Below are 12811 nucleotides of genomic sequence, written 5' to 3'. Positions count from 1 at the left end.
AGGCATTTCAAGCAAACAGATATTATCCCGCCTCTCTCTAGTCTTGATCCAATGGGAAACAAGTTTCGGGGAGTTCCCCGCCCTGGTGCGAGTGACACAGGCCAATAGAAAACAGCGATTGAGAGGTGGCGCGGCCGGCTGCGGGGCGGAGTCATCCCCGGGCCTGGACGGGTGCCTGGCCGGGTCAGCCCTGGACGCGTTACCGTGCGCATGGCTGTGTGGATCTTTGGAGGCCGCCTCGGCCTGCGCGGGCGTCTTGGCGCCTGTAGGCTGCTGTGTCCCCGTTTCCAGAGCCGCGGCCCTCAGGGTGGGGAAGACCAAGGCAGGTGAGTCTCAGACTGACGGAGTAACTCAACACTGGGTTGAGTTTTGTTTCCGTGGGGACGTCACACTGATGACGTGATTTGTGTGACCTGACGTCACCGGGGTCAGCATGGCGTCAGAGGCCCGGATTACCTGCACACGTTCTGACGAAGTCCATCAGGGGTCAGTCAGGGCAGGGCGTGTCCTTGTGGGTTTTGTCCGGCCTCGCAGGCAGTTTATTTGGATTATGATTAAAACACTTTGAAACGTGCATCAGGACTTGCAGACCACCATGAACTCACAATCAACGTTTCCTGTCCAGTCCTCTGACTTTCGAATAACCTTGTGAATTCACGTTTTAATTTTAAGCTACACAGTTAAGTTGTGCACGGCTGTTTGAAAATAGCAGACTCGGGCTGGAGAGATGGCTCAGCAGTTTAGAGCGCTGACTGCTGTTCAGAGGTCTTGAGTTCGATTCCCAGCAACCACATGGTGGCTCACAACCATCTGTAATGAGATCTGATGCCCACTTTTGGAGTATCTGAATACAGCTGTAGTGTACTCCTATGCATAAAATAAATAAATCTTAATGGAAAAAAAAAAGAAAAAGAAAAACTCAGACTCTTGAGGAGGAAGAGCAAGGACTGGGGATGTGGCCCAGTGGTACAATGTTTGCCTAGCATGCTCAGAGGCTGGGTTTCAGGCTCAGGGCTCAAAAAAATTTTTTTAAGTGAAAATAGCATTTTTGAAATTCCGTTTTGACAGTGTGTTTTTTATTCCTTGACACCCAAAACCTTAGAAAATGCAAGTGGCCTAGTTTTCTTTCCCCAAGAAGCTCTAACTTTGTGGTAGAGGGTTGGGGTTAGGGTAGAGGAGAGGCAAGAGATTGGGGAGGTTAATGGTTCAGGCTTCCAGTAGAAGAGTTTTCAGTATGAATCCCAGCCCAGTCTCTGGAGACCTAGGAAGGTGAACCTTGTGGGCTCCAGATTCCCCAGCGGAGAAGTCTGTGAGTGTGGGAGAAGCTGAAGGGCAATTTGGGGAGCTGGTGGCTTTAGTCCACTGTGGAGCTGGGGCTATTTGGAGTGATCGGCTCCAGCCAGTATTTGCTGAACATCTTTACTGAATGTACACTACAGCAGCTTCTGCACAGGCAGAGACAGGGACAAAAAGCTGTCCTGAAGGGACAGCGGGGAAACGGCTGACAAGAGACTGCCATCCCGAAGGTGGATAAGTCCTGCCCCTGAGGTTGCAGGCCGAAAGCTGGGTGTCATTGGCTGAGGCTCACCCTGTAAAGCATTCTCATTTACCATGTCTACGTGTCTGTTTCTCATCAGGCCGCAGCCATCCTCCACGGCAGCCAAGGTCCCCAAGATTTACACCAAGACAGGAGACAAAGGTAAGGCTGCGTTGTAGCCACGTGACGATCTGACTATACACCATAAATGTGAAGCCACGAGAAAAGCGCACTATTAAGTGTTCAAAACAAATTGTAAGGAAGCCGGGCATGGTGCACACCTGTGATTCCAGCACTCAGGAGCTGAGGTAGGAAAGTCACAAGTTCAAGACCAGCTAGGGTGGTGGATCAAACTCCAGGCTACACTCGTGAACACAGGGAATGACACTTTGCAGGGCTGGAAGTGTAGCTCACTGGAAGAGTGCCGGGCTCGTAGTCTGAAGGCCCTGTGTTCAACACCAGAACCAGAAAAGATGAAAACAGTCGAGGACGGTGTAAGGATCCTGAGTCATGGGTGAGAGAGTTGATTCAGGGTGAGCCTATTCAGCTCTTCCCAGCACCCACAGAGGACGGCTCGAACCTTCCTGTAACTTCAGCTCTAGAAGGAACCATTGCCTCTGACCCCTGGGAATACTTGCACTTACATACTTTACATACTTACACACACACATACACACACGTACACACACATGTACACACACATACACATAGAAATACATACACACAAACACACACATACACATAGAAATACATACACACACAAACACACATACACATAGAAATACATACACACACATACACATAGAAATACATACACACACATACATACACACACATGCACACACATACACATAGAAATACATGCACACACATACATACACATATAAATACGTGCACACACATACATATACACACACATGTACACATACATACACATAGACATACATGCACACACATACATACACATACATACACACACTTACACATACACATACATACACACAAACACACACACACATATACATATGCATGCCAGGGTGTCTCTCTCTGCATAATTACCCTGCATGTCCTTGAACTTTGCTCAGTAGACCAGGCTGGCCTTGAACTCAGATATACACCTGCCTCTGCCTCCATTGTGCTGTGATTAAAGGTATGCGCCACCACTGCCAGCCTAAATTTAAAAAAATGTAAAAAGAACTTTTAGTTTATTTGTATTAAAACATGTGTAATTAAATGGTGGCATGGACATATAATCTTGGTGATCTGGAGACAGAGGCAGGAGGATCACTGTAAGCTTAAGGCCAGCCTGGGCTTCGTAGTGAGAGCTTATATCTAAGGAAAAATGTGGGTATACAGCATGTATGTATTTGTGTGTATGTTTGTATAGCAGGTCTACACAGCAAGTACTAGGCCAGCCTGGGCTACATAGTGAGACCTTATCTTTAAAGAAAAGGAAAAATAATGAGTGTGTATTCAGATATGTCAGAGAGGTTATCTCTTTGGCTTTGGGATATTTTGAAGTGCAATTTAGTGTGTGTGTGTTATGTGTCTAGATCCCAATGCATTTGAGGTCAGAGAACAGCTTGGAGAAGCTGGTTCTTTTCTTCCACCGTCTGGTTCCCAGGGATTAACTTGGATTCAGGCTTGGCAGCAAGTGTTCTTACCAGCTGAGCCATCTTGCTAATCCTGAAAGATATTATCTTTGTCTGGAAGTCAGGAGAGGGATTTGATTTGTGGGAGAGGGGAATACACCAAAGTTCACATATTTCGATTTTCTTGATAATAAAAATGTATTGCTTCAATATTTATTCAATACCAGATGTAATGTAATAGAGAAATAGACCACGATGATACCATTTTCTGAAGTTTGAGACCATGCAGATTGTTAATAGTGATTGTGTTTGGGTTCTCACTGAAGTGTACACACATGGAATGTGTTTACCATCCCTGAGCTGTATGCAAACAAAAGGTCAGAACGACAATGCCTGTCACCTGTACGTTACCAGAACGAGAGAGGACACATGTAGAAGTGACAGATGTCAGATGGTGTCAGCGCCACACCAGACAGGTTCAGGGACAGCCCCAGGTCACTCACTATGGCCCAGCAGTGGAATCCCGTATCAGCTGCTGGACGGAGTGAGGCTTATGCTGACCGGCACGGGGTGGAGACAAGCGGAGCTCCGTTCTGGATCTGACGTGGTCAGGAAGCAGGGCTACTTCCGTAGCTGAAGACACTTAAGGATCTTTCTCAGACTGTGACAGAGATGCTGTGGAGGCTGAAAGAAAGCATCAGACCCTGGAACTGGAGTTACAGATGGTTGCAAGTCACGCTGTGGGTGCTGGGACCTAAATCTGGGTCCTCTGCAAAAGCAGCGAATCCTCTTATCCACAGAGCCATCCCTCTAGCTCCTGCCCTACCTGTTGTGGAATATATCTAATCTCACTCAGGGGCTTCTTCCCCTCCTTTGAGTATTCAGTTCCCAGATAAGAGACACACAAGGCCTTTAGTTTATAATAAGCCTTTATCAGCACTAAACCTGGGCAGATATCTACCCTCTATGCTGTTAAAATCTCTCCTATCAATAACCCAGAATTATTACTTACTGTGTTCATCTGGGCTGCTCTTAACTCCAATTGGACAGCCCTCATGGCCATGGTTTTAGGATTCTTACACCATGGCATCTTCTCTCTGCACCTTCCTCTCCCTCCCCCTTGTGGCTCTCCTCAGACTCCAAGCCCAGGACCCCCCAAGCCCCGCCTCTCTCGATTCTGCCCAGCTATAGGCTGAAGGCATCTTTATTTACCAATTGGGGATAACTTGGAGGGCAATGTCACATACTGTCACTGAGTCTACATGTGGACTCTTGTGTCTCCGGGACAACCAGGCTTTAGGGGCAAGTACTGAGCATTATAATACAAACAGTATCAGACCAACACACTTCACCCACCCCCAGGAAAACCCCCAAATCTTAATGTGCTAAATATCTCTCCCCAGGGTTTTCCAGCACCTTCACAGGAGAAAGGAGACCTAAAGACGATCAAGTATTTGAAGCTGTGGGGACCACAGATGAACTAAGCTCGGCTATTGGGTGAGTGGGCCCCCGTGTGGCTAGCACAGGGCATCAGTGACTCAGCTGTGCGATATTTTCCGCTCTGCTGGAGGGTCCTGGAGGTTGCCCTGGATGGATCTGTGTGAGCTGTTGCTCTGAGAAGTCAGCTCCGTTACCGTTACTGGTGTCTGGGAAGCTTGCTTCCTCTTCTGTCCTACCTTATGAAAGAACTCCTCTTCATCTTTGAAAGCCCTCCTCCAGCCCCCATCAAGGACTGGGTTCGCTTCCCTTGTTCTTAACTTTGGGTTCTGGGGCACAGCACAGGTCTTCCTCTCCTGCCGGACAGACCCCAGGTCTCCTGTTCCCTGCTGTAGCACCAGGACCAGTCAGCATGAGAGCAGCTGTGTGTGTGGAGAGGGCTGGGGGGTAGTGACTGTGATAAAAGCGCTTTAGGGAGCCTGTGCTTCTGTCTGTGTGTCCCCTTTGTCAGCAAGAGAACCAACATGGCTGCCATGGCTGGTGTAGCGCCATCAGCTTACGGCCCCCAGAGCATACTGTCAGGGACTTACTGTTCCTTGTCCTTCTAGGTTTGCCATGGAGTTGATCACAGAAAAGGGCCACACATTTGCTGAAGAGCTTCAGAAAGTAAGTGACGTCATTTTAGCCCACAATGGGGCCTTTGGCCCCTATGGCCTGAGGTGTCGCCCGCTCTGCCCTGGCCTGCCTGCTGCTTCTTTGCATCACAGTAGCTAATCACTCTTGAGAACTGTGCTGTCCTCATCTCTGAAATAAGCACACATAATCCCCCGGGAGGCGAGGGGTGACGTGTGAAGGGTGACTCTGCTCTCCAGGGGGTGTTTGGCAATACCGAAGGATATCTGTTCTTGTCACCTCTAGTGGTGAGAGAGCTCCTACCTTAGTATCCCACATTGCACAGGACGGCCTCTTGGCAAAGGACAACCCAGTCCCAGGGGCCTTAGCCCAGGCTGAAGTGCCGTGTGTTGGGGGGGCCTGCTGCGTGCGAGTCTCAGTCGGATGGACCTCTGCCTATTAGCCCTGCCCTTGAATTCCAGTGGGGATCTGCTTAGCAGAGTCGCTCTGGGATGCTGTGGGAGGCTGAGGTATCCCAAACTTCACGACAGTCTGGTTGGAGCCTATGTGGGTTCCAGGAATAAGCGAGTGTCCTTCCTGAGTCCTCCTGCCCCGCTGACCCCTGCCCTCCATGGGCTGTCCTTCACTGTGTAGGTGGCACTGGCACACTTGGTCCAGTGAATTAAAACTCCGCTGTCAGTGTAGAGAACGAAGGAAACCGCCTGGTACAGGGTGGCTCTTGGTTAGAGCTTAGCAGACCCTTTCATCCCTCAAACCCCTCTCAGGAGAGTTAGGACGCTTGGGTTCACAGCCCAACAGGCCCAACACGTTCCACAAACAGCCTTTCTCCTCACCCCTGTTCCCAGATCCAGTGCACTCTGCAAGACGTCGGCTCCGCTCTGGCCACTCCGCGTTCCTCAGCCAGAGAGGCTCACTTAAGTAATTCCCAGCCTCCTCAGGGCGTTCCTGGGGTCTTGGGGGGAGGGCTGCCCCCACCCCCAGTATTGCCCACTGGGCTCCTGGGCCCCAGCAGACATCCTTGCTCTCTGCCTTGGGAGAGAAGTTATCCTTGGAGCTGAGGGAAGCCAGACACCCACGCAGAAGGAAGGGGTGATTCCCTGCGGTCTGGTGGCAGGCTCACAATAGTACCTGTCTGCCGTGGACTCCTTAGAGCACGCGGCCTTCCAGGAAGCGCCCGTCCTGGAGCTGGAACAGTGGATTGACAAGTACTCCAGCCAGCTGCCCCCGCTCACAGCTTTCATTCTGCCCGTAGGTATTGGGGGGCTAAACCTGGGGTGGCAGTGACAGAAACATGGGCTTGCCAATCGACCCAGCTTTAGCTTTTCCCAGCAACAGCCACCCCCAGCACCCCAACCCCTCTCTAGGGCAGGGCCTCAGGGATATGCCTGGTAGGGCCCTGAGGGGCAGAGGACTGCCCAGTGAGGAGCAACAGTGTCTCACTCTCTCTTTCAGTCTGGCGGCAAGAGCAGCTCTGCCCTGCACTTCTGTCGGGCTGTGTGCCGCCGGGCCGAGCGACGGTAAGGATCCCAGAGGCCGGTCCAGTAGCCTTGTCCCGTCTGAGCCATCAACCCTTCCTAGGTGTCTTCATTGTGTGGTGTCCTGAGTCTGTATCTCCGAGGAGGAAAGGCTCCCTAGGGTGGGGGCTGAGGAGAACAACATGAAAGGACCCTTTGAGAAACCAGCAGAAAGGACTGCAAGGGGCCTTATGGTTGGGGGAACCCCAGAGAGGCTCTGTCCATATCTCAGGGGCTCCTCACAGCAGCTCCAAGAGTCAGGAGCAGGCTAGGGAGACTGTCGCTAGTCTGGGAGTCTGCAGACTCTCAGACCACAAGCCCTTTTCCTTCACAAAACACTGCTGAATCCGGACGCTTTCAGATGCATCCTGGGTGACCAAAAAAAAAAAAAGCTTGGGCCTCCAGAGAAAAATGGTCATTTGTACAAAGTCACCCACATCAACAGGGCTTACAGCATGAACAGTAGATTTTATCTCAGCAGCACATGCCTGGGCTGCTGAGAAAGAGAAAGGCCCAGAGAAAGGCCCAGCACAGCGCGAGGCCCAGCTGGTGTCACACCTTCAGAGCAGCACAGAGACCCAGGCCACAGCAGTGACCTACCAGACAGCTCTCAGGGCCGGACACCTGGGTGAAGAAACCATGCTGAGTGGGAGGTGCTGGCAGGCAGGAGGAGACACAAGACTGCCTGGGCTGCTGGCCCAAGTCTTGGATAAGGCCAAACCCAACACCCCCCAGGCTAGCTCAGAGGAGGACCGTATTGGATCAGTGCAGAGGACCAAGTGTATGCACGCAGCCAGGCTTGGGACCTCCAGGTAATTAGAATTACAGCTTAGAACCAGTAGCTCTGTGCGGATTAAGGGCTAGAGGTTTATAGAGGTTTATAGCTCTGCCCACGAAGGCGCCCAGGCCAGGCTTTGCTGGCACAAAGACCAGCAGGTTAGACTGTTGGCCAGCCCACCCTCAACTTACCTGCTGTGCCTCCTCCTTCACCGACCAGGGCACGTCATGTGTGCCCAAGGTAAGGGGCTGGCTGAGGCAGCGGCGGGTACTCTGTGTCTGGTTCGTAGTTGTCAGGACTAGGATTGCATCGTGAGGCCAGTCAGTGATAACTGTCCCGGGCTCCCGTGCATTGAGCCTTACTCTGTAACCTGACTGTGTGGTCTCTCTTCACAGTGTGGTGCCTCTTGTCCAGATGGGAGAAACTGATGCAAACGTGGCGAAGTTCTTGAACAGGTGCGTAAGTAGAGAGTGGCGGGGCTGTCTGGCCACCAGGGACTTGAGGGTCATACCAGTGCAAAGAGCCCAGTTAGAGTGTGCTGTGTCCCAGGTGGCCCTGTCCCACTCAGGAAATATGAGCCAGCAGAGGTAAGCCTAAACAAACGGGTCAGGTGGCCTTAGGCTCTGCTCATAGAGACTGTTCCCAAGGGCCTTGATGATGGGCCCTGGTAAAGTGGGGGGCGGGGGGGGCTCCAGCCAGCGTCTCTCCCTTAAATGCCCAGGTGGCCCACAGCCAGGCCATGTGAGCTCAGGCCCGACCGCTCTGAGCAAGGCTACTCCAGTAGTGTATTGCCTGCAGCTGAGCTTCTGGTCTCTGCTGCAACGTGGCTAGTGCAGGCCAGGCAGGAGCCCAGGAGCTGGTGGAGGGCTTAGGGAAACATGAGGGCTGCACCCCAGAAGCTGCCTTGTGAGACAGGAAATGACCTCACAACGCCTATCTGTGGGGTTACCTGTGTCCTGTGTTACCCGCCCCCCCATCCCAGGATATGGAGTAGCTTGGGTCCTCATAGAATCCTCCTGGGGGGGATGTCACCCAGCTCAAATGAGAGATGGCTTCTTTTAAACTCAGAAGCAGCAGCCCCGAGGATACCTGCTGGCTCTGCAGTGTCCAGGGAGTCACGAGAAAGCAGCAAATGGTTGCCCCAGGAACACAAGGCTCAGAAGGACAGTGTCAGGGCAGAGCCATGTCTGACAGTCAATGATGGGCCCCTAGCGTTAGGAGTAAGACCAGACAGAAGGGAAGGTGTGTGGAACTGGGCACAGGGTAGGGCAAGCAGGAAGGGATGGAGAAGTCACAAACACTTGCTTTGAGCCTCCAGGAGGTCGGAGGCTGGAGAGTACCTCAGGCCGATGTAGTGTTGTCTTGTAGGCTCTTCCTGTCCCTGCAGAGACCTTCTGCCCCGAGCCATCACTGCTGGTCCCAGCGAAGAGCTAGGGGACTAGACTCCTCCATCATGAGAGTACTGCAGACGCGGGACGTCAGCAGCGTCTAGAGACAGTTTGGGTCATCGTGGTGGGGGCTGGGTGCCACTGACACTTAGTGTGTGGAGGCCAAGAATGCCACTGTCCACCCTGCATGCACAGGAGAGCCCCAGCCACAGAGACGAATGCAGAACGTTAGTGCTTCCAAGGTCATGACCCACCTAAGGCTCTTTATTCAGACTAGCTCCCAAAGAGCAGAGCCTGGAGTCAGGCTGCAGGATCTCTCTAACCTGCAAAACAGCAGTTCAGCAGGAACAGGAGCAGCAGCAGCCGCCACCGCCACAGGCCCTCCAGAGTCCCCAGAATTAAACTTTCTGCAGCTGGCCAAAACCACGCCCCTCCTGGAGCTCAAGACAGTCACAGCGGCTGTGGACAAACTGAAGCAGCCCCATGTCCCACACCTGGGATTACAACAAAAACATAATCTCATGACTGTTGTTTTAAGAAACCAGAATCCTCACTACACTCCTGAAGTCCAGACACAGCATTCCTGTCATGGGAAAGTGTAGAAGCTGCTCTAAGCAGCCTGGAGTGCCTGCCCTTCCCGCTCTGGGTGTGTAGCCTGTGCCATCAGGAGCATTCCATTCACCCTTCCTCCCTGAAGGCAGGCAGGGGCCCGGCCAGCACTGGTCTGTCATCTCATGTCCTGCCTGTTGCTTCTCTCTGCCCTCCAGACTCAGCGATTACCTCTTCACCGTAGCCAGATACGCAGCCATGAAGGAGGGCAGCCAAGAGAAAATATACAAGAAGCGTGATGTGTGAGGCATGAAGACATGGTGGGGGAGGGGTCAGCTCCGGACAGTAATGCTAAGAGCGGAAGTGGGCAGGAGCTACAGACTCATCGCCTCCTGCCCACCCCCACCCCAGGGAGCCCTGAGACTCCTGGCTTCTCCAGGCTGTGTTGAACACATCAGCTGAGTTCCAAACTATAGGAAGGCAAGGTACACTGGAGGCCATGAAGGGGGCAGGCCACTCGGGATTGAGGATGGACATGGAGAAGGTTTGAACCGTGCACTTGGGCTGTGTGTGTGTGTGTGTGTGTGTGTGTGTGTGTGAAAGAGAGAGAGAGAGAGAGAGAGAGAGAGAGAGAGCGCTCACTGCCAACTCAGGCTGTTCAAGGCCCCTGGAAATATAATTGTGATTTACCTGCGCCGACGGGGCTTTAAATGTCACATTTATAAAGGGAAGGCAGGCAGGCTTGAGGAGTTTAGTCACCTCTGAGCCGCCCATCACTGCCACAGTGTCGGGGAAAGACAGCTGCAGGTCCACAGAGGTGCAACTTGAAGAAGGCTCTCTGTCAGGGCAGGAGGCAGGCAGCCCTCCCTGCCCCAGGCAGTGGTAGAAATGCCGTCTTCAGCCTGACACAGCTCTCTGATGTCCCTCAGCTTGTTCACACTTCCGTGAGCCACCCCGTGGCTGTGCTTCCTCATCACAGTGACACTTGTGTCCTTGGGAAGAGGGATATTTATGAAAGGCTGGAGGCAGCCCTGAGAAACTCACGGTAGCAAGTGACTTAGGAAGGGCAGGTCTGAGACACCTGAGGACTCAGCGATCGTCCCGTCCCTGTGCACCTGTTGACACACCTTCCCGTGCTAGGTGTGGGTGGACTGGTGTCTCAGTGTCCTGCTTGTCAGTCAGCGAGCCTTTGATTTCAGCCGTGCATCCTCGGGGTCCTGTGAAGGGTAGATGCCCAGCGGGGAGGAACACCCCTAGGAGGTAGTTCCGTCCAATGGCATTGCAGCCACCGTAGTGAGACACGGATTGGGTACAGAGTTGGTTCTATGTGTGCAAGACCAGGAACAGTTGGTCTGGGCCTGGCCAGGGAAGCCATGTCCCAAGAGCTTACAGCATCCCTGCCGCTCTGCCTGCAGCTCCAGGTCTTCCTAAAAAAGAGTATGAACTCAAAGGAATAGGAAGCCACGCCCCTAGCCTATGCCAGCATGCTGAGCGGCACTCAAAAGGTCTAACCCCGTCTTCAGGCTCCAGCATTGCCTAGCCTTGTGTACACAACCCACAGTTCTCATGGGGTGATTCCCACTACATGTTAACAAGCTTCAAAACCTTTAAACTGTACCCATTTATCATTGATCAAGTTCAACCCTTGAAAACATTGCAGGAAGGCTTTCTCTCCTTTGAAACTTTGTAGAAAGCGCTTTTATTGGGATACAATCCACCCACCATAAATGTCCTCCTTTTAAAATGGGCATCTCAGTGGGTTTTACGGTATTGCCCAGTTTTTGCCACCCAATACCTCACGCTGAAGAAGATGCCCGAGTTCAGGTTCATCAGAATGGTGTTCACCAGCAACCTCAGAGGTGAATTAACCCGTCAGTGCCCAGCGAAATCACTTATACTGACCTCACCTCAGGCTCATAGTACTGGGGGCGGGAGTTCACATTTCTACAGGAAGGGAAACTGAGGCTCAGCCGATCTAGACTGTGGTCACATGACACCCCTGGCACTTGACAGTCCTTTTAATCCCAGCCTGGGCTGCAGCGAGCGAAGTAGGGAACTAACAGATTGCTGTCGAGTTTCTCAGCCGCGTCTCCCTTAACTGATAATTCACGCTGTTGTTAATGCGCGCTTCTCACGGAGTAATTTTCAGAGCCTGAACTTGTAGCACATCCCAATGATAAATGTCCCCAGTTCCAAGTCCCCTGTCAGCTGCAATGTCACCCTTACCTCCCCCCCTGCACCTTCCGGCAGCGCATCCAGGTTTATGATCGCTCTGTCCCAGTGATCACGGCTGAACCTTTAAGAATCCGGACGCATTTCAAGTTTAATTGAATAAAATTCTTTGTGTAATAAATTCCGCATGAATGCTACATAAATCAGTGCCTCGAAGAATTTGTGGCTCATCTCTCTCCCCAGACGGGGGTTGAGGGTCCTGCTGGCAGCGCTGTGCCCAAGCTGGTCCTGTCTTGATCACTGAGAGGAATAAATTTGCCTTTGGGGTTCTGGCAGGGAGTGTGGCTCCCACTGTCAGAGCCCAGAGCTGGTCTCTGAGTCCCTCCTGGAGGATGGTGCTTTGTCCAGACAGGGTAAAGGGCAAGCAGTTTGGGGTCTGGGAGGTTTGGGGAGGGGTCTCAGTCAGTACAGAATTGAAGCCCCCCAAAACCATCAGTTGGTGCCTTAGGGACCCTGGGGAGAGCAGTACTCATGCTGCTTGGGCTGGTTGCCAAGTTTGCATGCATCCCAGAAGTCTGTGTAACCCCAAGGTAAGATTCCCATGCAAGCTGGACCCCAAGGCACCTACCTGTTGTTCCTACCACCTGCAGGGCTGAGGTAGGTGGATTCCCCGAACAACCTGGAGATTTAAGGCCAGCCTGGGCAATGTAACAAGACCTTGTCTGAAAACAAAACCAAAAGCCACCCTGTTTAGTAGCTAAGTGTGTACAGATCCGTGGGCAGCTTCCTCAAGCAGCCACTTAGGGGTTCACATCGCCCCAGCCTTGAAAGCAAGGAGCAGTGCCTGGGCGTAGAGGCCACCAAGGGACTCAGATGGTCACCTAACCCGGAAGAACAGTGAATGATCTGTGGGCACAGCTTCCCTCTGGCTTCCCCTGGAAGCCCTGTCACTTCCGAGCTTCTGCGCTCTGGACATGCTGGTCATCTTTTCCCTCTTGCCTCCTCTCCGGTAAAACGATGACCCTTCACACTCTGTGGTCATGGGGAAAGCTTTAGTAGGGAATGCTTAACAATTCCTAGTGTGACAATTGCTAGCTACCGTCCCTTGAATTAAAATCACAGCTTTCTCACATCTTAGCTGAGTCACCTAGCTAACTACTGTGTAGCCCAGGCTGGCCCGGAACCTGTGATCCTCCTCCGAGTGCTCCGTC

General features: G+C 52.3%; 1 protein-coding gene across 2 annotated transcripts; it reads left to right on the top strand.

Annotated features, from left to right (window-relative positions):
• The first annotated feature begins 188 nt into the window (after positions 1 to 188).
• Positions 189 to 11781, top strand: MMAB (metabolism of cobalamin associated B). Of its 2 annotated transcripts, none has more exons than XM_080940413.1 (9): positions 189 to 326; positions 1638 to 1699; positions 4533 to 4626; positions 5175 to 5232; positions 6045 to 6117; positions 6350 to 6447; positions 6652 to 6716; positions 7887 to 7946; positions 9647 to 11781. In XM_080940413.1, exons 1-9 carry the CDS (start codon positions 211 to 213, stop codon positions 9732 to 9734), a joined length of 714 nt encoding a protein of 237 aa, XP_080796539.1. In that variant the 5' UTR covers positions 189 to 210; the 3' UTR covers positions 9735 to 11781. The 2 variants fall into 2 exon arrangements, with proteins under 2 accessions (XP_080796539.1, XP_080796540.1); XM_080940414.1 differs by having other exon boundaries at positions 6350 to 6451.
• Positions 11782 to 12811: the final 1030 nt, after the last annotated feature.

This window comes from Micromys minutus (assembly GCF_963924665.1).
Source record: "Micromys minutus genome assembly, chromosome: 29".
Classification (NCBI taxonomy): domain Eukaryota; kingdom Metazoa; phylum Chordata; class Mammalia; order Rodentia; family Muridae; genus Micromys; species Micromys minutus.
The sequence above is the reverse complement of the archived record's forward strand: the minus strand, read 5'-3'. Positions and strand labels throughout refer to the sequence as shown.